At 42.8% G+C, this 27,695-nt stretch overlaps 1 protein-coding gene across 4 annotated transcripts in view; it reads right to left on the reverse strand.

Annotated features, from left to right (window-relative positions):
- Nucleotides 1–27,695, reverse strand: part of GLIPR1 (GLI pathogenesis related 1) — a 67,765-nt gene that overhangs the window by 34,262 nt on the left and 5,808 nt on the right. For 3 of the 4 annotated variants that reach the window (XM_025284436.3, XM_044941930.1, XM_025284437.3), the window contains 2 exons: nucleotides 10,287–10,560; nucleotides 9,223–9,468 (listed from right to left, as the gene is read on the reverse strand). In XM_025284436.3, coding sequence (XP_025140221.3) covers nucleotides 9,223–9,468; nucleotides 10,287–10,478 — 438 coding nt within the window. In that variant the 5' untranslated portion in view covers nucleotides 10,479–10,560. The remainder of the gene's footprint in view (nucleotides 1–9,222; nucleotides 9,469–10,286; nucleotides 10,561–27,695) is intronic. The other variant, XM_044941931.2, reaches the window with a different exon arrangement.

Genomic DNA, 27,695 nt, shown 5'->3' on the forward strand with positions numbered 1-27,695 from the left:
GAGCAAGGAGAAGTCTCCCAGCAGAGGGCATCCCTGGGGAACCAACCCTGAGGTGGGAAAGACTAACAGAACCAAGGCCGGTGTGCCGGTTTGACCCAGGAAAAGGCCAGATTTACTTAAAAAAAAAAAAAAGAAAAGGAAAACAATCAGTTAAGAACAGCTCTCTGGGGAGAGAGTATAGCATGAGGGAAGAGAATTGGAATGGAGACTGAGCTTCTCCAAGGCTTACTGATGGAGTGAAGTGAAAGTTGCTCAGTCGTGTCCAACTCTTTGTGACCCAATGGACTATACAGTCCATGGAATTCTCCAGGCCAGAATACTGGAGGGAGTAGACTTTCCCTTCTCCAGGGGATCTTCCCAACCCAGGGATTGAACCCAGGTCTCCTGCATTGCAGGCAACATACAAGTGGGGTGTTCCCTTTCCCACCTCTCACCCTAGAATCCCTTGCAGGGAACTCCAGGTAACCAAGTGAATTAAGCCTCTCTCTCTTCCTGAGAGCACCTAGCCATTCATTTTCAGGTTTGATTCTTATACTTTAATTTCTCAATTATTTTTGTATTTACTTTTAAAATTTCTTCATTTCTATCACTGCATCTCAAATTTACTTCTGTTTGAGTGCTTTGTTTAAAATGCAGATTTCTGGGCCCATCTCAGTTCTACTACATGAGAGTCTCTGGAATTGTCCTTGAAATCTGATTTTTTTTTTTTGATTGAGCTGTAACTGACATAAAATTATATTAGTTTCCCATGTACAACATAATGATTCAGTATTTGTATATATTGCAAAATGGTCACCACAGTGTCTGGTTAATACCTATTACTACACATGGTTACAACTTCTTTTCTTGTGATGAGAACTTTAAAAATATAGTCTCTGTAAGAAATGGAACTTGAAGTGGTCCATTTTTGGAACAAAGTAGCTGGCCTTGGGTGGAAAATTATTAACAAATGGTTTTCCACTCAGAGCTAGCTAATTTTGTCTTGAAAAATTACTGGCAAGCTAGTCTTGCCTAACAGCTTACAACTGGAGAGTCTCTAAGCTAACAGGATGCTTGGGAAGGGATAAACTAAAGTCCTAGCTGAGAAATGTGAACTTAGGATGGGAAGGGAGAAGAAAGAATACCTTATGAGAAGTAGTGAAGTCTGGGAAGATTGTAACCCCATAGTACTCAGCCAGTGAGGAACCGGGGAGGCATTTGTGCTCCAGGGAATAAAAGTGCTTGCTGTAACTGTCCCTGGTGTGTCTGCGCGCCAGACACCGGATCTTGCAAGACATTCATTAGAAGTTTTGCTTTTGCTGTGCTTCATGTCTCCGAATCCGTCCGTTGGTTTTGGGCTGGTGACTGTGTTTCTCACCTTCTTTTAGCAACTTTCAAATACACACACAGGATTGTCAAGTGTAGCCGCCGTGCTACCCATTACATCCCCAGGACTTATTTATACTGAAGTTTTGACCCCGTTCACGCATTTCACCTACCTGCCCCCTTTGGCAACCGCCAATCTGTTTTCTAAGTGTTTATTTTTTTAGATCCCACACATGAGTGAGATCATACGGTGTTTCTCTCTCTCTGACTTATTTTACTTAGCACAGTTCCCTCTAGATCTATCCATGTTGTTGCAAATGACAGCATTTCCTTAAGGAAAACGTGGTGTATATATACACACAATGTGGAATATTGTTCAGCCTAAAACACTTGTTATTGGGAGGGGAGCTTGGGGAAGAATGGATACATGTTTATGTCTGGCTGAGCCCCTTTGCTGTCACCTGAAACTATCATAACATTTTTCATCAGCTATACTCTAATGATGCTGTGAAAGTGCTGCACTCAACATGCCAGCAAATTTTGAAAACTCAGCAGTGGCCACAGGACTGGAAAAGGTCAGTTTTCATTCCAATACCAAAGAAGGGCAATGCCAAAGAATGCTCAAATTACAGCACAATTGCACTCATCTCACATGCTAGCAAGATCATGCTTAAAACCCTTCAAGCTAGGCTTCAACAATATGTGAACCAAAAACTCCCACATGTTCAAGATGGATTTAGACAAAGCAGAGGAACTAGAGATTAAATTGCCAACAGCTGTTGGATCATAGAAAAAGCAAAGGAATTCCAGAAAAACATCTACTTCTGCTTCATTGACTACGCTAAAGCCTTTGACTGTGTGGATCACAACAAATTGTGGGAAATTCTTAAAGAGACAGGAATACCAGATCACCTTACCTGCCTCCTGAGAAACCTATATGCAGGTCAAGAAGCAACAGTTAGAACTGAACATGGAACAATGGACTGGTTCAAAATTGGGAAAGCAGTATGTCAAGGCTGTATATTGTCGCCCTTCTTATTTAACTTTTACATAGAGTAGTTCATGGGAAATGTTGGGCTGGATGAAGCACAAACTGGAATCAAGATTGCAGGGAGAAATATCATAACAACAGATATGCAGATGACACCACCCTAATGGCAGTGGAACTAAAGAGCCTCTTGATGAAGGTGAAAGAGGAGACTGAAACAGCTGGCTTAGAACTCAGCATTCCGAAAACTGAGATCATGACATCCAGTCCCATCACTTCATGGCAAATAGATGGGGAAATAATGAAAACAGTGACTTGATTTTCTTGGGCTCCAAAATCACTGCAGGTGGTGACTGCAGCCATGAAATTAAAAGATGCTTGCTTCTTGGAAGAAAAGCTATTACAAACCAGAGACATCACTTTGCTGATAAAGATCCATATAGTCAAAGATATGGTTTTTCCAGTGATCATGTATGGATGTAGGATGTGAGAGCTAGACCACAAAGAAGGCTGAGAACCAAACAATTGATGCTTTTGAACTGTGGTGTTGGAGAAGACTCTTGAGAGTCCCTTGGACTGCAGGATCAAACCAGTCAATCCTAAAGGAATCAGTCCTGAATATTCATTGGAAGGACTGATGCTGAAGCTGAATCTCCAATACTTTGGCCACCTGATGTGAAGAACTGACTCATTAGAAAAGACCCTGACGCTGGGAAAGAGTGAAGGCAGGAAGAGAAGGGAACGACATAGGATAAGATGGTTGGATGGCATCACTGATTTAATGGGCATGAGTTTGAGCAAACTCCGGGAGATAGATAGTGAAGGACAGGGAAGCCTGGCACGCTGCAGTCCATGGTGTTGCAAAGAGTCAGACAGGACTGAGCAACTGAACAGCAACAGTACTCCAATAAAAATAAAGTTTTTTTAAAAAAGCTTATTTTAACAAGTTCCTCAGGGGAATTCTTATTTCACGGTAACTGGCAATGTTGTATGAACTATCACCTGAGTCTCACGTTTTATATTTTTATCCTTTTGTCTTCGAACACTTCTTGATAGTGCTGTATCTTGAGTAGTCTTAATCTTTGTATTCCTCCCCCACACACCTTTAATGCTATATGCTATTTTTTTTTGTTTTGTTATTATTGGCAGGTGGGTTCTTTACCACTAATGCCACCTGGGAAGCCTGTTGGTCTCTAAGTCAGGTTGTAGTTAACATAAAAGACATCTTTTTAGGTGCATAGTTCTATGAATTTTGACAAAAGTGTGTAGTTGTGCATCTGCTACCATATTCAAGATCTAGAACATTTCCCCCAGAGCTCCCTTGTGTGCCTTTGTGGTCAGTTCTTATCCCTACTCCCAGGCAATCACTAATCTGTTTTCTGTAGTTTTGCTTTTTTGCAGAATATTATATAAATGGAATCAGTTTAAATGTAGACTTTTCAGTCTGACTTTTTTCACTAAGTACAAGCATTTGAAATCCATTATGTTATTCAATTCATGAGGAGTCACTGTCCTTTTCATTGCTGAATAATATTTACTGCAGGATATATCAGGTTTATTTATCCATTCATGTTGGTCTCTTTTTAATAGCTTCATGGGCATCCAGGTTTGGGGTGCAACTTTGTAGGTTCTAGGAATACAAAGACCAAGTTCATATTCCAGCTCAGCCACTCAGTGTGTGACCTAGATCTCAGCTTCCTTGTCTCTTAAATAGGATAACAAAGGTGCTCAATAGGCTTATTGTGACAATTTAAATGGGCTTAGAAGAAAGCACTTGAAACAGCTTCTGAAACATAGCAAGCTCTCAGCAAATGTTCATGTTTTATTCTCTTTTGACTAATTTTCTTTTGTTTTAAAACTTTTGAAATTTTTTTTATCAGGGAGATTCTGGTTGCATGTTTTCATTTCTTTTAATATGTTAAACAAAAATTAAAAAATAAGAGCTACACAGTGAGAATTTCCCTAGCGCTGCGATAGTGTTCAGCACATTTAATCACATAACAAATCAATAAATAGGCATTGCCCTGATTTTTATAGATGAAGGGTGGAACCTAATTCTACTTGACCACGAAGTACAAAGACGGTCCATGCCCTAAGCAAGATGCTTCCGGAGTGTGTTCCTTTTTAGCAGAATTAGGAGCTTACACTTAACAAAAACATTGCCTCTGGGGAACTCAACCAAGTGAGAGCAGGCATGTCTCATCTTGACAATTCCCTTTTACCTTCTTCTCCTTTCAGGTCTCAGGTCATCTGACTTATTATCAATAATATACAACATATATAAAATCAGCCAAACAAACTGAGACATCATACTTTCCATCAGTTCTTCAAGGGTGTAAAAATTAAAATTTAAAGGTGTGTGTGTCGGGGGGTGGGGTGGGGGGAATAAAACCAGAAATGAGATCAATAGTGCCTTCTAGTGGACACTGTTAGAACTATCAAACCTGAGCTGCTGCCTTCCCAGCTATTTAAGTCTAACTATTCAGAAACTTAGGAGAAGGCAGTGGCAACCCACTCCAGTACTCTTGCCTGGGAAATCCCACGGACGGAGGAGCCTGGTAGGCTACAGTCCATGGGGTCGCGAAGAGTCGGACTCGACTGAGTGACTTCACTTTCACTTTTCACTTTCATGCACTGGAGAAGAAAATGGCAACCCACTCCAGTATTGTTGCCTGGAGAATCCCAGGGACAGGAGCCTGGTGGGCTGCCATCTATGGGGTCGCACAGAGTCGGACACGACTGACATGACTTAGCAGCATTCAGAAACTTAGAGCAAATCTGTTGGCAACAAAATATCTAATTTGAATAATCTTCCACATGAATATAGCCAAATTCTTCCACAGTTCAAATTTATCTCTAGTGAAGACAGAACTAAAGTGTTAACATGTCCAGAAATAGCACACTTTCATGAAGTAATAATGAATCTTTATCTATTGCCTTTACTCTGTACAACCACTGCTCACCAACCAAAATTTAACAGATGAGGCTAAGTGGGAAGTTAAAAATACCCACTCAAGGTCATTTCCAGCATGATTTTAAAATGGCAACTGAGTAATCCTGAACACCCTAGCAAGGTTTCTTGCAAGGATAAAAACAGGAAGTCTTTGACCAAGCTGTCAGAGCCTTCTTCCAATATAATTGGTGGAAAAATAACTCATGGAACAAATCTAAACTTTGTTCAATGACTACTAAACAATAGTACTTGACTAGGTTATTTACACACATTATATTATTTAATCTTTGCAGCATATCATATCTGACTCCCGACTCTCCCTCTTACTAGCTAGGCACTGGGATAACAACTTCTTGATCTGTCTGAGCCTGTTTATTCATCTACGGATAACAGCATCTCTTAGAAGTGTATAGTGAGAGTTGAATGAGATCTTAAATGCAGAGAGCTACATACCTTAAAAGGTTATATATTTTATGTATTCACTTAAAACAGTAGTTGCTGGTGCTGCATCCTTCCAGACCCGGGGGGCCCTGGACTGCATCTCTATCATCTGAAGTGGAGTAGACTGTAGTTGTCTCTTTAAAAGAGCAGGTTAGGATCACTCAGTTTGAGCTCTGCTACCTTTCTACACAGAAGTGGATTTAGGAACTGTTTTATGTCCCAAATACTAGCCCTCCTTTTCCCTCCTAGCTACAAGAGGAAAATTTACAATTAAGTTCAGTTAATCTGGGGAGGGCCATCTCTGAAATCTCAGTTCTCTGTGATGTATAATGAAGTTTCCTCCTGTATTGTCTTCTAGAATGATGGACATGAAGTTGTCTCTTAACCTGCAAACTTTAGGAGTCTTGTCAATTTAACAGTCTTTGGATTATTATGTATTTGACGGGCTAGGTTGCTTACCATTCTTCTGAAATACCAAGCTCATTTGTGCACATTGTACATCTTCTTTATCTTGTTAATTTTGCCTGTCATTCTCTTTGCATTCTTTTTCATTTGACAGTCTCGTTCAGTTTCAGAACCACTCATATATCTCCTGCTGTGTGAACAAGTCCTATGTCTCCATACTTCCCTTTGGCCAAGTAAGCCGCTCTGTCCCCATCACTCACATGGCATATTGTCAGCCTCTTCGAACTGCACTAGCCATATGCTGTAACACATCCACTTACACAGGTCTTTTCCCAAAGAAAGTCAACTTCTAAGGGCAGGAGATGACTCATTGGAAAAGACTCTGATGCTGGGAAAGACTGAGGGCAGGAGGAGAAGGAGGCGACAGAGGATGAGATGGTTGGATGGCATCATCGACTCAATGGACATGAGTCTGAGCAAGCTCTGGGAGATACTGAAGGACAGGGAAGCCTGGCGTGCTGCAGTTCATAGGGTCGCAAAGAGTCAGACACGACTGAGTGACTGAATGAGAACAACAAGGGCTGGGGGCCATTCCCAGATGTGGCCCTCATTTCCCACCACGCTCCCCATTTCTCCTCCCTCCCACTTCTCTGCGATTGTACTCTAATAAAATCTTGCAAATAAACTGTTATGTCAGGCTCTGTTTCTTAGGAGTCTGAACTAAAACATGTGACCCATACTTTACAAAGTACTTGGTATAGGGGAGAAGCTTAAATATTGAGAGTCAGCACCTTCAAACTGACAGTGATTTCTGGAGATTAACACCCCGATGCATAATAGCACCACATGACACTGTAGGCAATCTGAATCTAGTTTTCTTGTCCTTTAGGGATTTGCGGGAATTCAGTGAAATTTGTTTTCTGGTTAAATTTATTGGTTAACATAAGCCAAAATTAATGGTTCTGTCTAGAGGAGATCTTAATTATATTTCCAAGAGAGAGACCAAGGCTACTGATGATTTGATAGCTCCTCCTTGATTGCAGTAAACTTCAGATGAAGATTTCACTGAAATCAGCCCTTTCTCTTTCATCATAACAATTGCCTGTAACTGTGCCAAATGTGTTTCGCCTGTAACGAGACCAGTGCAATCAGAATCTTTTTACGACTGAAATATATTGAGACTTTTTCTATGAATATTTGGCTCTTTAAAAACACCTTCAGACTTTCCTGGTGGCCTAGTGGCTAAGTGTCCTTGCTCCCAACGCAGGAGGTTGGGTCCTGATCTCTGGTCAGAGAACTAGATCCTATGTGCCCCAACTAAGAGTTTGCATGCTGCAATGAAGACAGAAGGTCCTGCACGCTGCAATGAAGACCCAGCACAGCCAAATAAATACGGAAATAAAAAAACAAAAACATCCATTGTTCCACCTTAACTGGCTTGTTAGAAATGTTTTTGCTCTCAGACATTATTTCCCTGATAGCTCAGTTGGTAAAGAATCTGCCTACAATGCAAGAGACCATGGTTTGATTCTTGTCTGAGGAAGATCCTCTAGAGAAGGGATAGGCTACCCACTTCAGTATTCTTGGGCTTCCCTTTGTGGCTCAGCTGGTAAAGAATCCACCTGCAATGTGGGAGACCTGGGTTCGATCCCTGGTTTGGGAAGATCCCCTGGGAAAGGGAAAGGCTACCCACTCCAGTGTTCTGGCCTGGAGAATTCCATGGACTGTATAGTCCATGAAGTCACAAAGAGTTGGACACAACTGAGCCACTTTCACTTTCATCATTTCAACAGTTTTTTTCTACATTAAAATCAGTCATACATAGGTTCACTGCCTTTTAGTTATTTGTCAAGGACTGACAGAAAATAAAAGTAAATAAACAAGATGTGGCCAGTATACGGAGGCAGTATATTAAAAAGACTGTAGAAGATGCCTCCTAGGGATTTGTTTCCATCATGCTGCAAATGTGAGTTAGGATTAGGAAGCCAAAAACAGCTTAGATTTTTAAAAAACAATCTCATTGAGAGACTCTGAATGTAGCTATCAAGACTTATACTGTAGATTTGTGGGCAGGATAGCTGCAGGATTGTCTGTACAAGTTTTCATGTTGGTCTTTCCATTGAGGCTGGGACTGTGGGTTTTTTTCTTCCTCTTTACATCATAGATATTTAGTCCATGTTTGAAAGACTACGAGGATAAAGAAGAGCCAGTTCTTGTTGATGTTTCTGTCTGAGAGGCTTACTTCTCCTAATTTTATAGTCCCGGAACAGCTGCCTCAAATTTCCTAGAGGACTTGTTTATGTGCGATCGGTTGTTCAGTCGTGTCTGACTCTTTGAAACCCCATGGACTGTATGCAGTCCATCAGGCTCCTGTATTCATGGACATTTTTGAGGCAAGAAAACTAGTTGCTATTTCCTCCTCCAGGGGATCTTCCCGACCCAAGGATTGAATCCAAGTCTCTTGTGTTTCTGGCATTGGCAAGCAGATTCTTTTACCGCTGCGACACCTGGGCCTGGAAATAAATCTACTCACTCGTAAGGCCTTTTGATTGTTCACAATAGAACAAAGTACCATGGGCAGAAGTGTGTTATCAGAATTAATCAAAGGCTGTCCAGATTGCTGGGCCTCACATTTAATGTCTGTCCACGTCATACACTCTTCAAGCACCATTTCCTCTGGTATTGAACTCTGTTCCATTTATTTATTTTTGAAGACAGCCTGTCATCCTTACTCTCTCATATTTATAGGGACACTGCTTGCTGCTGCTAAGTCACTTCAGTCGTGTCTGACTCTGTGCGACCCCATAGACGGCAGCCCACCAGGCTTCCCCGTCCCTGGGATTCTCCAGGCAAGAACAATGGAGTGGGTTGCCATTTCCTTCTTCCAATGCATGAAAGTGAAAAGTGAAAGTGAAGTTGCTCAGTTGTGTCCGACTCTTCGCGAACCCATGGATTTGCAGCCTACCAGGCTCCTCCATCCATGGGATTTTCCAGGCAAGAGTACTGGAGTGGGGTGCCATCGCCTCCTCCGATGGGGACACTGGTATACTCTATTTTCTTCACACCAGATTCCAGTTTTCCCCTCACCCATGAGATGACCATTTCTAGAGAATATAGGTCAGATACGTACCTGAGTGTAATGGCCACAGACTTTGTTGCATTTCCGAGTCTTGAAATCATAGTATTTAACTTCATCGTACCAGGCTGTGATGGCTGAAGACACAGAAAAAATGGATAGAGACCCAGTCCAGAGGTTTTCTCCCAGTGAAGTGAAATTTGGGTGCAGCTTGTAGGGTGGTTTCAACTGTTTGTTGTGTGCAAACTCACAATGGCTTGCCCATGCTTTTGCAATCTGAGCTAGTAGTGGGTCCCATGTCTGCAGAAATAAATAGGAAAGAGTAGGAGGGTCAAGCCTGCAACTCATACAACACTGCAACCAGAGCGGGAATTTGCGTGGGAGGCGAGGTGCCACGTCTGGAAAGGAGAAGGACCATAGAGACGGAGTTCCTCCACTTGTGGAGGATCCTATTATAGTCTTTAAGTTTTCACTAGGGTTCCTGGGAGACATGATAATCTGGTATCAAGGAATTTAGAATCAAGGAGAGTGACACAGACCAACATTTCACTCTAGGCCAATTATGTTGCAAAATAATATATGCTGGTTTCACATATTTTCTACAATTTTCATACCCCAAATAGCCCCTCTACTAACAGGCTCCAAGAGGTTAAAAACCAGGCCAAAACCATAGACCCAGGATTTAAACTCAAGCCTGATGAAAATCCTAGCCTTTCCCTTGGATCCCCTGCTGCCCTCCTGAGAAAGCCAGCACTCTGCCAGCAATAACAAAAAAAGTTGAACAATGAAACAACAAAACCTCACGAAAATTAACAGCCCCCCACCCCCCCAAAAAAAAAAAAAAAAAAAAAGAGAGAGAGAGAGAGAACTAAATTCCTGAGACCCGAGGAAAGGAAGTGCCCTAAAAGAGAAGTAAAACATACTAGCTGAACTTCCTTATAACAAGAATTGAGAAGGCAGAGCAAAACTGGGTTTGCTTTGATCACAGGTGGTGAAATTACTGCACACTTTCATCACAGAAGAAAATGATCCCAGGGTTACCAAGCATTCACCACCCAAAGCAATCCACATCCCTTGTTTTTGACTGATTTCTGCAACAAGCACTGAAGTTTTCTTACCATGTACAGCATATCACTGGCTGCTGGAGTCACTGACGATCGGAACTTGTTGTGCATTCGAACACAGTCTTTGATAAAAACTTCATTTTTGATATCTGGCAAAGTATTTGCTGGAGCGGAAGAACTGGAGACCACAGAGAGCATCCAGGCTGTCACAGCAAATGTGACTTGCGAGCTCAGACTGTCTGACATGGTGCCCCAGGGGCTGGAATCCAGAAACACTGTAGGTTCCGAGGGTGTGTGAGTCAGCTTTGCAAAGCACAGCAGACTTCGGCTTTGAGCAAACGGAAAGCAAAACATGAGTTCACCACGAGTTTGAAGAAAACCATTTCTCCATATATGGTTTGTGGCTCATTTTGTGCCCTTAACCCCGTCTTTTCGGTGATTCTTAGTGACAGAGCACCTATTGCGACATGGATTTTTAAGAGACTACACCAGACTTTCATTTGAGTTGGAGGATGTTTCCAAAGGAAGTTCTGGAATCTCCAGGAATAATAGTCTCAATTTTTAAAGAGGTTCTGGTGGTGAAATAAAAACATATCTCTTATTTCATTAAATGTCTTGCAAAATACTTAAAAACATTTTTTCTGGAGTCAAATCAGCACACCGTGGTTAGAATATCTGGTAAACATCATCACTGGACCTAGAATTCACTCACAGTGATGAATGTGATGGGAATGAGTTGATTTTGTCGATCCCCACCCCCACCAAATGAAAAAAAAAAGTTATGTAAATTTTTAGAGGCAGCTGGCTACTACAGCCGCCAATGGATTCCTACTTTTGCAGCCCTTGCTAAACCTCTGTATGCTCTTCCCCCCAGATAACAGTCCAGAGCCTATTTCCTGGCCCTTTGAAGGCAATATTCTCCTTTGAAACTTCAACCTTAGCTTTGTCCACGCTCTGAATTCCTGGCTTTTGACAATCCTGTTCATCTACTGTTGGCCCAAAAGTCCATTCAGTTTTCGCTGCAAGATACTGTGGAAAAACCCAAACAAACTTCTTAGCCAGTCCATTGAATTGTCATGAAAATAGTGGGAGTGCTGCAGGCGTGCTAGGGCGATGTTTGTCTCTCAGACACATCCTAAAGCTTGCTTCTCGTGCAATCAGATCCTGTGGCGTCAAGTGTGCCCTCCTGCTTACATGGGTGGCTGCAGCTGCTGCCTTGATTGACAAAGCCAGAACGCATATGCTAGGCTCCCCGCTTCAACTCCACACTCCCCAGGCGGGGTCAGCTCGTCTCTAAGTTCACAGGATGTAGCACCTCTCCGCATGATGACAGATCACTCACGAGCTGGATCTTTCATCCTCTCACATGGTTGCTAATACTTTTGAATTCAGCGACTTCCCTACGCCTCCCTGATGATAGGGAGTCCTGCTCTACCCCACGTGATTGCTTTGCAGCTGCACAAATGGTCTCAAAGCCACAAGTTGCTCTCCCAGACACCCCTTTAGATAACCCAGACTGACTTCTATTTTGTGATGGTGACTCTCAGTGAGATTTCTGGGGAAACATACTAATTGGTGACGCCACAGTTTCTCCTCTGAGACTCCTGAGGCTTCTTCTTTAGCCACAGTAACAATCGGCCCAGGCTGCTGAACTCATAGCTCTTCCTGGAGCTTGTACCCCAGCAGAAGGGAAAATGGCTGCTATTCACAGACTTCAGATGTGCTTTTGGACAAGTCATCCTCTTGGCACATTTGGAAATATGAATTATTAACCTCTGTAGCTATACTCTTACTGGTAATGGCCATATGATGGCTTCCTTATTGCAAGATATCATCTCCCTTCTAAAACTGCTACTGTTCATGGTTCAGCTCATACCAAGGAAGTGCTAGATATTTAAGAAAATGATCAGGCTAAAGGGGTTGCTAAACATCAAGCTTGGAGAAGGCAATAGCACCCCACTCCAGTACTTTTGCCTGGAAAATCCCATGGATGGAGGAGCCTGGTAGGCTGCAGTCCATGGGGTCGCTAGAGTCAGACACGACTGAGCGACTTCACTTTCACTTTTCACTTTCATGCATTGGAGAAGGAAATGGCAACCCACTCCAGTGTTCTTGCCTGGAGAATCCCAGGGACGGGGAAGCCTGGTGGGCTGCCGTCTATGGGGTCGCACAGAGTCGGACACAACTGAAGTGACTTAGCAGCAGCAGCAGCAAACATCAAGCTCCAAATGGACACCCTTATTCCTTCTCTACCCAATTTAAAAAAAATTTATTTTAAAAAAGTTTAATTTTATATTGGAGTAATAGCTGATTAACTATTAATGTTGTGATAATTTCAGGTGGACAGCAAAGGGACTTCACCATTTAAATCACACGGAACAATTGAAGTCCTTACTTCAGATATAGGGTATGTGCGCTCAGTTGTGTCCGACTCTTTGCGACTCCATGGATTATTACCTCCAAGTTCCTCTGTCCATGGAATTTTCCAGGCAAGAATACTGGAGTGGGTTGCATTTCCTCCTCCAGGGAATCTTCCTTCTATTACCCAGCGATAGAACCCTTGTCTCCTGCAAGTCTCCTATGTTGGCCGGCAGATGCTTTACCACCGAGCCATGGGGGAAGCCCTGGCCATGTATCCATTTTCCCCCAAACCCCCTCCCATCCAGGCTGCCACATAATATTGAGCAGAGCTCCCTGTGCTATAGAGTAGGACCTTGCTGATTATCCATTTTAAATACAGTAGCGTGTACATGTCCATCCCAAACTCCCTGATTATCGCTTCCCCCGACCCTTCCCCGACAACAACCATGGGTTCATTGCTTTTATTCTTTTATTTTTTTCACAGTAGCAAGCGAATAGGATTTATTTTAGAGAAAAAAGTACAAAGCTCTCAGCATGACACTGAGAGAGTGTAAAGTGTCCCCATTTGCTTTTATTCTTGACTGATATTATCAACCATTAAGCAAATATCCCACAATCTGAAGAAGACAAATGAACACAAAAGGGTGCCAAAAAATTACCAGATGGATACATCAGGCCAAATGGACTTTCTGTAGCCTCCTTTCCTTTAATCTTTTGGCTGATATCCCATCAAGTGAGATAAATGTGCAGATGGGGGAGAGATAAGGAACAAGAAAGTTGGTTTTGCCTCAGCATCCATAAAATTTCTGACCAAATTATTTCCCTGTACACTCCTTGTAAACCTCCCCATACTTCTGAGAAATTCCTGGGATACCCCAGGAAATCCTCCAATGCCACTTCCCCTTTGGGACACTCCAAACGAATTTTATGGGTTTCCCCAGCTTTATGCTATTCTCACTATTTTGCTGCTGTCTGCATGTTTCAGGGATGGACTGAATCCTATTTGACTTGCATGTGGTAAAGACATTCATAACTGAGGTTATTCCTCACTGTGGCATTCCTTTATGGATTAAATCAGACTGAGGAGCTAACTTTACAAACATAAACCACTTGCTTGCAAAAACTCTGGGGTACTCTTTAAAATTTCATGCTCCATATCATCCTCAGTCGTCAAGGAGAGTGGAATGTAAAAATCTAGACAAGAAAAAACTTTAGGAAAGATCCAGAAACTGGACTTTAATGGCCAGAATCTGTGCTGATGGCCCTTTTAAAGAGCCAGAATACTCCGAATAGGGCACATGGACTGAACCCTTTTGAAATGGTCTCTGGATACCCAATGTCAATTGGCATCTCTAAACCTCCCTCTTCTGGTTTAAGTGAAGAGGATGGGAACTTAAGTGAACAATCTGATGTTATGATTAGCTATGTTCAAGAATGAGTGTACTTGAAACATATAGCCAACAGGTCACAGGGCTTGACCTCTGCCAACTGATAAGCCTCGCCATTCTTTCAACCAGGAGACCAAGTGTACATCAAGCTTTTTAGAAGAGAACACGTGGTGTTACCTCCATGGGAAGGACCTTATGAGGTACTAAGAACCACCTACACTGCTCCCCAAAGGAGAACCCTCTTGGATCCACGCAAACCATGCCAAAACAGGCCCAGAACATCCCTCTCAAGACAGCTGGAGGAGACAGATATTCCAGATCACTTTAAGGATCTCCAGGGCCAATTCCCAGGTCCCAGAAGTAGCCAGCATCATGAAGTGGACAGCTTTCCCAAGATCACACATCAAGAAACCTCACTTTCATTTATTTCCCCATCCCTGCTTTTAAGACTCTCTGTATACACACACTAAAGAGAAAAAACAACAGAAAACCACCTTTTCTTATTAATGAATCCTTTCTCCACATGTACTAAGCATTTGTTGGAAGCCTAGCTGGAGAACGCTTTTCTCTTTCTATCCTATTTGTCTGCTAAGTCTCCACTGTGGGCTCATTTTCAACTTGTGTCTTGCTCTTACTAACCCTCTCATAAGGGGGTAAACCTTATGCTAATTTACTGAACCCTGGCCACGTGAACTAATCAGTCTATTGATTATGTCAACACCCAGAGAGTGCAAAATAGCCTCCACTAGTCTTTGTTCCTACTAATGTGAGCACAAAGTGGGCCAAGCACAGAAGGGGGATGAGTGGCCGGGTACGATATCCACAAGAAAACCACCACTCTGCTTCTCTTTAGTGAGTCGTTTGGGCCCCAGAAAAACTCCAGAAGCCCAAAGACTGTCCCTTACCCAGATAAAGATAACAGGTAAAAAGCTTTCCTTTTGCTTTGAAAACGAACATGACACTGTCTCTTTCCTGGGTAACCTACCAGGACAAAATCGCAAAACAAATTCTGTGGTTTGATTCCACAGGTGTAATCTTTGAGTCTCTTAAGGAAATTGTAAGGGACTCTAGCATCTCCCTTTTGGGCACAAATGTCTGTCAAATCACCACATGTCCTGGATGTCTCAAAAGTCACCTGCCGGACTTCACTGGTAGTCCAGGGCTAAAACCGCAACGTCAGTGCAGGTGGCCTGGGATGGGGAACTAGATCCCACCTGCCACAGAAGATCCTGCATTCTGCAAGGAAGATACAAGATCTCTTGTGTCACAACTAAGACCCAGCACAGCCAGAAAAAATAGAAATAAAGACTCTTGTATACTTTGGGCTACTGCAGCTGTCCCCATGATAAGGCTGCCCCAAACCATAAACTATATTTGGGTGGATCAAAAATCTAAACTTACTTGGTTAGGTGACAAATAAGCTTTATAGCTGCCAAAACCAAATTATCGACCTCTTATATCAGTTATTTTTTTCTCGGTTTCTCTCTCACAGACTGACAGGAGCACATGGAGAATGGAGGTGTTTGGACACCATCAGCTCAGTTCAGTTCAGTCGCTCAGTCGTGTCTGACTCTGCGACCCCATGAATCACAGCACGCCAGGCCTCCCTGTCTATCACCAACTCCCGGAGTTCACCCAAACTCATGTGCATCGAGTCGGTGATGCCATCCAGCCATCTCATCCTCTGTCATCCCCTTCTCCTCCTGCCCCCAATTCCTCCCAGAATCAGAGTCTCTTCCAATGAGTCAACTCTTCGCATTGGAGTTTCAGCTTTAGCGTCAGTCCTTAGCACCACTTAAAATGGTCTCCCACTTCCAACAACACAAGAGAGAACTCTATACATAGACATCACCAGATGGTCAGTACCAGAATCAGATTGATTATATTCTTGGCAGCCGAAGATGGAGAATCTCTATATAAGTCAGTGAAACAAGACTTGGAGCTTACTGTGGCTCAGATCATAAGCTCCTTAATGTAAAATTCAGGCTTAACCTGAAGAAAGTAGGGAAAACAGCTAGACCACTCAGGTATGACCTAAATCAATTCCTTATGATGATACGGTGGAGGTGATGAATAGATTCAAGGAATTAGATCTCATAGACACACTCAAAAAACTAAGATCATGGCATCTGGCCCCATCACATCAGGGCAAATAGATGGGGAAACAATGGAAAGAGTGACTGACTTTATTTTCTTGAACTCCAAAATCACTGTGGATGGTGATTGCAGCCATGAAATTAAAAGATGTTTGCTCCTTGGAAGAAAAGCTATAATTAACCTAGATGGTGTATTAAAACCCAGTTGTCACTTTGCTGACAAAGGTCCATATAGTCAAAACTTTGGTTTTTCCAGTCATCATGTATGGATGTGAGAGTTGGACCATAAGAAAGGCTGAGCACTGAAGAATTGATGCTTTTGAACTGTGGTGCTGGAGAAAAACTCTTGAGAGTCCCTTGGACTGCAAGATCAAACCAGTCAATCCTGAAGGAAATCAGTCCTGAATATTCATTAGAATGTTGATGCTGAAGCTCCAATACTTTGGCCACCTGATGTAAAGAGCTGACTCATTGGAAAAGACCCTAATGCTCGTCAAGACTGAGGGCAGCAGGAGAAGGGGGCATCCAGAGATGGTTGGATGGCATCATCAACTCAATGAATATGAGTTTAAGTGAACTCAGAGTTTCCTGGTGGCTCAGCTGGTAAAGAATCTGCCTGCACTGCGGGAGACCTGGGTTTGATTCCTGGGTTGGGAAGATCCCCTGGAGAAGGCAACAGCTGCCCACTCCAATATTCTGGCCTGGAGAATTCCATGGAGTGTAGAGTCCATGGGGTCGCAAAGAGTCAGACATGACTGAGCGACTTGCGCAAACGCTCAGAGATAGTGAAGGACAGGGAAGCCTAGCGTGCTGCAGTCCATGGGGTTGCAAGAAGTCAGACATGACTTATTGACTGAACGACAACAATAACAACCACAACATGCTAACCTTGTTTGTAAACCACTCTTGTCTTTTTAATGTGACAACCAAATGTGTAAAGGTTCCCACCTAAATGTTCAGGATGATGTGGGTTTGGATGCCAGGGTCCTTCTGTGACCAAACACTGCACTGCAAATGCCAGCCAAATTATAAACAAAAGTTACTTTGCTCATAAACTTGTGCCAGATAAGCACACTAGCTGAGAAATCACAGAGAATCTGCCATGTATCACAATTTCAAGGTCTTTTCAGCACCGAGGTTCTTATTCCCAAGCTTTAAAGACTGTACATTGGAAAAAGCAGTCTTAAAAATCTTTTCACAGTAATAGAAAAAGACTTCAATACTGCTATGCAAACCTTGAAAATACTACACTCAGAAGTTACTAGCTTAGCCTTTGTGGTGCTCTAAAATCATCATGCCCTAAATGCACTGATATTCAGCAAGGAGGACCTTGTGCAATCAGTGGTGAAAAATAGCGCTTCTTGTGAATCCAGCAGGGCAAATAATATCTAATTTACATCTGCTAAAAGAAGTTTAACAGTTTTTCTGGCCAAAGTCCTGAGAGTGTTAGTAGCCTCAGCCGGGAAGTCGGAGGTCTCCAGGCGGCAGGAGGAAATGTACTACAAGTGGCAGATGGTTTTTTCTTTTCTCTTCTAATCCTGCGTTGTCATGGCGACATCTGGTTCCACCTGAACTGAACTGTGTCTCAAACCATGAGTTAACCCCTGTGCTTTTCTTGGAAATGTTTTCTTAAGCTATATTAATGAACTATGTATTTGCTTGGACATCTGCCTTTCTTCAAGATTCGTGCCAGTCGTTTTGTGGCCAGGGATGACTCACCCTGGGCCAGTGGTATCTCAAAATGCATGTTGTGGGGGAGGGGCCTGGTGTAAATCTCAGTTTTGAGGCATTTCCTTCCTCCAATTAGCAGCTTGCTAATAGGTATGTAACTCCTTGCTAAAAACTAGCAAGGGGGCACTCTTTTTGTCCCCTTCTGATGTCTATGTCAGAGGCTTTCTCTATCTCTTATATACTTTAAAAAGACTTTATTACACAATAAGCTCTGAGCACTCAAGAGCAATCAAGCAATCCTTGTCTCTGGCACTGGATCGAATTCCTCTCCTCCAGAGGCCATGAATCCTGGCATTGCACGTGGCTCATAGCAAAAACCTTTCAGTCCCAGGGTTGGGGAACTTATGTAACAGGATGTGGAGAAACGTTGCCCAGTTGGTTCTTTTCTGCTTGTTCATCTTCATTTTCTGTTTGTTTATCTTAAATTTTGTAATAAAGAGTTCATGATCTGAGCTACAGTCACAAAAACAAGACTAGGAGCTGACTGTGGCTAAGATCATGATCTCCTTACTGCAAAATTCAGACTTAAATAGAAGAAAGTAGGGAAAACCACTATGTCATTCAGGTATGACCTACATAAAATCCCTTACTATTATACAGTGGAAGCGACAAAATAGATTCAAGGGATTAGGTCTGATAGACAGAGTGCCTGAAGAACTATGGACAGAAGTTCATAACACTGTACAGGAGGCGGGGACCAAAACCATACCCAAGAAAAAGAAATGCAAAAAGGCAAAATGGTTGTCTGAGGAAGCCTTACAAATAGCTGAGAAAAGAGAAGGAAATGGCAAAGGAGAAAAGGAAAGATATATCCGTCTGAATGCAGAGTTCCCAAGAATAGCAAGAAGAGATAAAAAAAAGTCTTCTGAAGTGAACAATGCAATGAAATAGAGGAAAATAATAGAATGGGAAAGACTATAGAACTCTTCAAGAAAATCAGAGATACCAAGGGAACATTTCATGCAAGATGGGCTCAATAAAGGACAGAAATGGTATGGACCTAACAGAAGCAGAAGATATTAAGAAGGAGTGGCAAGAATACACAGATGAACTATACAAAAAAGATCCAAATGACCCAGATAACCACGATGGTGTGATCACTCACCTAGAGCCAGACATCCCAAAGTATGAAGTCCAGTGGGCCTTAGGAGGCATTACTATGAACAATGCTAATGGAGGTGATGGAATTCCAGCTGAGCTATTTCAAATCCTAAAAGATGATGCTGTGAAAGTGCTGCACTCAATATGCCAGCAATTTGGAAAACTCCACCATGGCCACAGGACTGGAAAATGTCAGTTTTTATTCAAATCCCAAAGAAGGGCAATGGCAAAGAATGTTCAAACTACCATACAATTGCACTCATTTCACATGCTAGCAGAATCATGCTCAAAATCCTTCAAGCTTCAACAATATATGAACCGAGAACTTCCAGATGTATAAGCTGGATTTAGAAAAGGCAGAGGAGAAGGCAATGGCACCCCACTCCAGTACTCTTGCCTGGAAAATCCCATGGACGGAGGAGCCTGGTGGGCTGCAGTCCATGGGGTCGCTAAGAGTCGGACACGGCTGAGCGACTTCACTTTCACTTTTCACTTTCATGCATTGGAGAAGGAAATGGCAACCCACTCCAGTGTTCTTGCCTGGAGAATCCCAGGGACAGGGGAGCCTGGTGGGCTGCCGTCTATGAGGTCGCACAGAGTCAGACACGACTGAAGTGACTTAGCAGCAGCAGCAGCAGCAGCCGAGGAACTAGAGATCAAATTGCCAACATCCACTGGATCATAGAAAAAGCAGAGAATTTCAGAAAAACGTCTACTTCTGCTTCACTGACTATGCTAACACCTTTGACTGTGTGCATACCTGTATGCTAAGTCACTACTGTCATGTCCAACTCTGTGCAACCCTATGGATTGCAGCCTGCCAGGCTCCTCTGTCCATGGAAATTCTCCAGAAAAGAATATTGGAGTGAGTTGCCATGCCTTCCTCCAGGGGATCTTCCCTTCCCAGGAATGGAACCCACATCTCTTATGTCTCCTGCATTGGCAAGTGGGTTCTTTAGCACTAGCTCTACCTGGAAGCCCCTTTGACTATGTGGATTGCAGGAAACTGTGGACAATTCTTAAAGAGATGGAATACCAGAACACCTTACCTGCCTGCTGAGAAATGTTTATGCAGGTCAAGAAGCAACAGACCCAGACATGGAACAAAGGACTGGTTTCAAACTGGGAAAAGAGTATGTCAAGGCTATATACTGTCACCTTGATTATTTGACTTATATGCAGAGTATAGCATGAGAAAAGCTGGGCTGAATGAAGCCCAAGTTGGAATCAAGATTGCTGGGAGAAATATCAATAACCACAGATATGCACCACCCTAGGATGGATGACACCACCCTTATGGCAGAAAGTGAAGAACTAAAAGCCTCTTGATGAAAGTGGAAAAGGAGAGTGAAAAAGTTGGTTTAAAATGCAACATTCAAAAAACTAAGATCATGGCATCCGGTCGCATCACTTCATGGCAAATAGATGGGGAAACAATGGAAACAGTGACAGACTTTATTTTCTTGGGCTCCAAAATCACTGCAGATGGTGACTGTAGCCATGAAATTAAAAGATGCTTGCTCCTTGGAAGAAAAGCTATGACCAACCTAGATAGCATATTTAAAAGCAGAGACACTATTTTGCCAACAAAGGTCCGTCTAGTCAAAGCTATGGTTTTTCCAGTAGTCATGTACAGATGTGAATATTCAGGGTTCATTTCCTTTAGGATAGACTGGTTTGATCTCCTTGCTGTCCAAGAGACTCAAGAATTTTCTCCAGTACCACAGTTCAAAAGCATCAAATCTTCAGCACTCAGCCTTCTTTGTGGTCCAACTGAGCACTGATACTTTTGAACTGTGGTGTTGGAGAAGACTCTTGAGTGTGTCTTGGACTGCAAGGAGATCAAACCAGTTAATCCTAAAGGCAACCAACCCTGAATATTCATTGGAAGGACTGATACTGAAGCTCCAATACTGTGGCCACCTGATGCAAAGAGTTGACTCATTAGAAAAGACTTTGATGCTGGGAAAGATTGAAGGCAGGAGGAGAAGGGGATGATGAGATGGTGAGATAGCATCACTGACTCGATGGACATGAGTTTGAGTATACTCTGGGAGTTGGTCATGGACAGGGAAGCCTGGCGTGCTACAGTCCATGGGTTTGCAAAGAGTCAGACACGACTGAGTGACTGAACAATATCATTCTAATCTATGTTATTTTCTTTCTTTGCAATTTTACCAATTTATTACTTACTTTTTTCTGTACAGTCACCAGGTCAGTTTTTTACATATGAAATTATTAAGGAAGTTTCATTAGAGGGAACTGATGGGGTTCCGGGAAGGCTGCCCCAAGATGCATATCTGGCATGCAGATTAATTCATACTGAAAACAAGCAAGGCCCAAAAGACTCAGAAAGAACATTTGACTGTCCTTCTAATTGCCTAGAGACTTTCAGACAGAAGGCCCATTCTAAGAAGGAGTTATCACCATAGATAACTCTTGGTGCTGTTCAGTCACTCAGTCATTGTAGACTCTTTGCCACCCTATGGGCTATAGCATGCCGGGCTTCCCTGTCCTTCACCATCTCCGGGAACTTGATAAATAACTACAGTATGTTGTAAGCTAGGTATGGTAGACGGGAAAGAACATAACAAGGTCTGTTTGATCAATGTCCTCTCTTGAGTCCCACTGTCTCTAGATGGCCCAGCAAACACTTGTTGATCATGCATTAACTCTTTTTGTCTTCATGTGGATTATCTTACTTCTCCTAGAAGTCTTAGACCTCTACCTCCTTCTCCTAGGTCCAAGATGACTTATATACCTCATCTTGCCTTCTATCTTTGGAGTTTCTTATGCTACGTGCATTCCCCATATGTACATATTAAACTTGATTTTGTCCTCTTAATCTGCTTGAACCTGGAATGTCAGGTCCATGAATCAAGGCAAATTGGAAGTGGTCAAACAAGAGATGGCAAGAGTGAATGTCGACATTCTAGGAATCAGCAAACTAAAATGGACTGGAATGGGTGAATTTAACTCAGATGACCATTATATCTACTACTGTGGGCAGGAATCCCTCAGAAGAAATGGAGTAGCCATCATGGTCAACAAAAGAGTCCGAAATGCAGTACTTGGATGCAATCTCAAAAACGACAGAATGATCTCTGTTCGTTTCCAAGGCAAACCATTCAATATCACAGTAATCCAAGTCTATGCCCCAACCAGTAACACTGAAGAAGCTGAAGTTGAACGGTTCTATGAAGACCTACAAGACCTTTTAGAACTAACACCCAAAAAAGATGTCATTTTCATTATAGGGGACTAGAGTGCAAAAGTAGGAAGTCAAGAAACACCTGGAGTAACAGGCAAATTTGGCCTTGGAATATGGAATGAAGCAGGGCAAAGACTAACAGAGTTTTCCCAAGAAAATACACTGGTCATAACAAACACCCTCTTCCAACAACACAAGAGAAGACTCTATACATGGACATCACCAGATGGTCAACACCGAAATCAGATTGATTATATTCTTTGCAGCCAAAGATGGAGAAGCTCTATACAGTCAGCAAAAACAAGACCAGGAGCTGACTGTGGCTCAGATCATGAACTCCTAATAAGGCAAATTCAGACTGAAATTGAAGAAAGTAGGGAAAACCACTAGACCATTCAGGTATGACCTAAATCAAATCCCTTATGATTATACAGTGGAAGTGAGAAATAGATTTAAGGGCCTAGATTTGATAGAGTGCCTGATGAACTATGGAATGAGGTTTGTGACATTGTACGGGAGACAGGGATCAAGACCATCCCCATGGAAAAGAAATGCAAAAAAGCAAAATGGCTGTATGGGGAGGCCTTACAAATAGCTGTGAAAAGAAGAGAAGCGAAAAGCAAAGGAGAAAAGGAAAGATATAAGCATCTGAATGCAGAGTTCCAAAGAATAGCAAGAAGAGATAAGAAAGCCTTCTTCAGTGATCAATGCAAAGAAATAGAGGAAAACAACAGAATGGGAAAGACTAGAGATCACTTCAAGAAAATTAGAGATACCAAGGGAAAATTTCACACGAAGATGGGCTCAATAAAGGACAGAAATGGTACGGACCTAACAGAAGCAGAAGATATTAAGAAGAGATGGCAAGAATACACAGAAGAACTGTACAAAAAAGATCCTCACGATCCAGATAATCATGATGATGTGATCACTGACCTAGAGCCAGACATCCTGGAATGTGAAGTCAAGTGTGCCTTAGAAAGCATCACTACGAACGAAGCTAGTGGAGGTGATGGAATTCCAGTTGAGCTATTCCAAATCCTGAAAGATGATGCTGTGAAAGTGCTGCACTCAATATGCCAGCAAATTTGGAAAACTCAGCAGTGGCCACAGGACTGGAAAAGGTCAGTTTTCATTCCAATCCCAAAGAAAGGCAATGCCAAAGAATGCTCAAACTACCGCACAATTGCACTCATCTCACACGCTAGTAAAGTAATGCTCAAAATTCTCCAAGCCAGGCTTCAGCAATATGTGAACCGTGAACTTCTGATGTTCAAGCTGGTTTTAGAAAAAGCAGAGGAACCAGAGATCAAATTGCCAACATTCGCTGGATCATGGAAAAAGCAAGAGAGTTCCAGAAAAACATCTATTTCTGCTTTATTGACTATGCCAAAGCCTTTGACTGTGTGGATCACAAGAAACTGTGGAAAATTCTGAAAGAGATGGGAATACCAGACCATCTGATCTGCCTCTTGAGAAATTTGTATGCAGGTAAGGAAGCAACAGTTAGAACTGGATATGGAGCAACAGACTTTTTCCAAATAGGAAAAGGAGTACGTCAAGGCTGTATATTGTCACCCTGTTTATTTAACTTAGATGCAGAGTACATCATGAGAAACACTGAACTGGAAGAAGCACAAGCTGGAATCAAGATTTCCGGGAGAAATATCAATAACTTCAGATATGCAGATGACACTGCCCTTATGGCAGAAAGTGAAGAGGAACTAAGAAGCGTCTTGATGAAAGTGAAAGAGGAGAGTGAAAAAGTTGGCTTAAAGCTCAACATTCAGAAAATGAAGATCATGGCATCCAGCCCCATCACTTCATGGGAAATAGATGGGGAAACAGTGGAAACAGTGTCAGACTTTATTTTTCTGGGCTCCAAAATCACTGCAGATGGTGACTGCAGCCACGAAATTAAAAGATGCTTACTCCTTGGAAGGAAAGTTATGACCAACCTAGATAGCATATTCAAAAACAGAGACATTACTTTGCCAACAAAGGTTCGTCTAGTCAATGCTATGGTTTTTCAAGTGGTCATGTATGGATGTGAGAGTTGGACCGTGAAGAAGGCTGAGCACTGAAGAATTGATGCTTTTGAACTGTGGTGTTGGAGAAGACTCTTGAGAGTTCCTTGGACTGCAAGAAGACCAAACCAGTCCATTCTGAAGGAGATCAGCCTTGGGATTTCTTTGGAAGGAATGATGCTAAAGCTGAAACTCCAGTACTTTGGCCACCTCATGCGAAGAGTTGACTCATTGGAAAAGACTCTGATGCTGGGAGGGATTGGGGGCAGGAGGAAAAGGGGACGACAGAGGATGAGATGGCTGGATGGCATCACTGACTCGATGGACGTGAGTTTGAGTGAACTCTGGGAGTTGGGGATGGACAGGGAGGGCTGGCGTGCTGCAATTCATGGGGTCGCAAAGAGTCAGACACGACTGAGCAACTGAACTGAACTGAACTGAACTGAGAGTGCATCATGTGAAACTCTGGGCTGGATGAAGCCCAAGCTGGAATCAAGATTTCTGGGAGAAATATCAATAACCTCAGATATGCAGATGACCCCACCCTTATGGCAGAAAGTGAAGAAGAACTAAAGAGTCTCTTGATGAAGATGAAAGAGGAGAGTGAAAAAGTTGACTTAAAACTGAACATTCAAAAAATGAAGATCATGGCATCTGGTCCTGTCACTTCATAGCAAACAGATGGGGAAACAGTGGAAACAGTGACAGACTTTATTTTCTTGGACTCCCAAATCACTGCAGATGGTGACTGCAGCCATGAAATTAAAAGACACTTGCTCCTTGGAAGAAAAGCTATTGCAAACCTAGACAGCATATTAAAAAACAGATATTACTTTGCCAACAAAGGTCCATCTAGTCAAAGCTGTTGTTTTTCTAGTAGTCATGTATGGATGTAAGAATTGGACCATAAAGAAAGCTGAATGCCAAACAATTGATGTTTTGAACTGTGGTGTTGGAGAAGACTCTTGAGAGTTCCTTGGACTGCAAGAAGACCAAACCAGTCAATCCTAAAGGCAATCAACCCTGAATATTCATTGGAAGGACTGATGCTGAAGCTCCAATACTTTGGCCACCTGATGCAAAGGGTTGACTCATTGGAAAAGACCCTGATGCTGGGAGAGATCAAAGGTGGGAGGAAAAGGAGATGACAGAGGATGAGATGGTTTGATGGCATCACCCACTGGATGGACATGAGTTTGAGCAAGCCCTGCGAGTTGGTGATGGACAAGAAAGCCTGGTGTGCTGGAGTCCATGGGGTCACAAAGAGCCAGACAGGACTGAGTGGCTCAACTGAATACTATTAGACCTAATTTCAGTTACTATCTATTAGGCTGCAATCCACAGGCCTGCAAGCCCTGTACTTGTGCAGCCTCAAGACCAAAGAAAGAGCCCAGAGTTGTACCCAGTCTAAGTCATACTGCTCACTGTTTCTTTTTTGTTGTATACCATATGGCAGGCCAACTTGGGAGACAAGTTGTTGGGGCAAGGAATAGTGACTTTATCTGGAAAGCCAGAAAACCAAGATGGTGTGTTTGTGTCTCAAAGAACCATCTTGCCTGAGTTAAAATTCAGGTTTCTTTTATACAAAAAGGGGAGGGAGTAAAGTCAAACATTTCCTGGTTCCTATCAGCCTCCAGAGGTGATATGTTCATGTCTTCCTGTCTGACAGATGGGCCTGGTCAGGGAGTTCTGTGAGGTAAACAAATGCTCATTGCGTGCATTTGTGCTAGTCATTTCGGTTGTGTCTGACTCTTTGTGATCCTATGGACTGTAGCCCTCCATAAAGGACTGTGTCCATAGGATTCTCCAGGCAAGAATACTGGACTGGGTTGCCATGTCCTGCTTCAGGGATCTTCCGGACCCTGGGATTGAATTCAAGTCTCTTATGTCTCCTGCATTAGCAGCTGGGTTCTTTACCACTAGCACCACCTGGGAAGCCCCTAATGCTCATTACTTGGAGGCAAAATTCTCATAGATGGACCCTTATGTATAACTTAAGCTGATAGGCAAAAGCCCTTTGGTGATTAACTTGAAATACAAAACATTTGTCCCTATTACAATTTCCTACTATCAATGCCCATTCCATCATCTTGTGGGGAAAGGGGTGATAAACTTTCTGTCTACTTGCTGCTGAATGGAAGTAATGAATATTCCTTAGTCTCTTTAGTCTGTTCCTTTTTAGCTACAACTACTTGAAGCAGATGAATCCTCTTGGCACTTAGTTGTCTAATTCGTAGTTGAACTTGGGGCTTGAGTTCCAGTTCCCAATACATGTAGTAAATTCCTGTGCTATTTAGTTAGACATAAATTAAAAAAAATTGATTGACTCTTACTCCAGCTACAGAGAAATTACCATCTACTTCATGTAGATAGGCAGACCTGTTGGAGGCAAATTCATGAAGAAGTTAGTATTGTGCCCAAAGTTTAATATAATAGGCAACTGCTGGGTATCCTACAGCAGCGGTCCCCAACCCCCGGGCTGTAGACTGGCCCACCACCTTTTAGGAACCAGGTGGCACAGCGTGGGTGAGGGCAGGGCCAGCGAGTGTCTGCAGCTCCTATCAACTGCATCATCACCTAAACCTACCCCTCTGCCCCGATCTGTGGAAAAATCATCTTTCACAAAACTGGTCCCTGGTACCAAAAAGGTTGGGACCACTGTCTTAGAGTGTCTATGGATTCTCTTGCTTGGGCAGAGACACCTGGAAATGGCCTACCATATAGTATTTCAAAGCGGCTTAATTGAAGCCTGCTTCTTAGACCCACTGATCTGTAGTCGGGCAACTGGGAAAGCCTTGTCCCAAGTTACATTAGTCTGGACATGTTTTAGAGATGTTCCTTTTTAAATGTATAATTCAGTTTCATAGCTCTTCCTACTGATTGTGGTCTCTGGGATGAAAGTAGTTTCAATGCCTTAACCACAATTGGGATAATTTCTCTTGAAAAATAAAAGTGAAGTCGCTCAGTCATGTCTGACTCTTTGCGACCGCTTGGACGGTAGCAGGGATCGAACCCAGGTCTCCCGCATTGCAGGTAGACGCTTTAACCTCTGAGCCACCAGGGAAGCCCAAATTTCTCTTAGGAGGACTTTAATGACTTCAGACTTTCTGTCCAGTGGGATATGCTTCTCACTATCTGAAAAAAGGGTTTCCCTGGTAGCTCAGCTGTTAAAGAATCCACCAGCAATGAAGGAGACCCTGGTTGGACTCCTGGGTCGGGAAGATCCCCTAGGGAAGGCACAGACTACCCACTCTAGTATTCTTGGTCTTCCCTGGAGGAGGGTGGTTCAGATCGTAAAGAATCCACAATACAGGAGATCTGGGTTTGATCCCTGGGTTGGGAAGATCCCCTGGAGAAGGGCATGGCAACCCACTCCTGTGTTCTTGCCTGGAGAATTCCCATGGATGGAGGAGCCTGGCAGGCTACAGTCCATGGGATCGCAAAGAGTCAGACACAACTCAACCATAAAGCTCACACACACATTCTAAACAAGAATCCACAAACACTAGAAGGTTATCTGAAATGTCCTGCAGCTCAAAGCATTTGAG

The sequence above is a fragment of the Bubalus bubalis genome, chromosome 4 (assembly GCF_019923935.1).
Source record: "Bubalus bubalis isolate 160015118507 breed Murrah chromosome 4, NDDB_SH_1, whole genome shotgun sequence".
NCBI classification, from domain to species: Eukaryota; Metazoa; Chordata; class Mammalia; order Artiodactyla; family Bovidae; genus Bubalus; species Bubalus bubalis.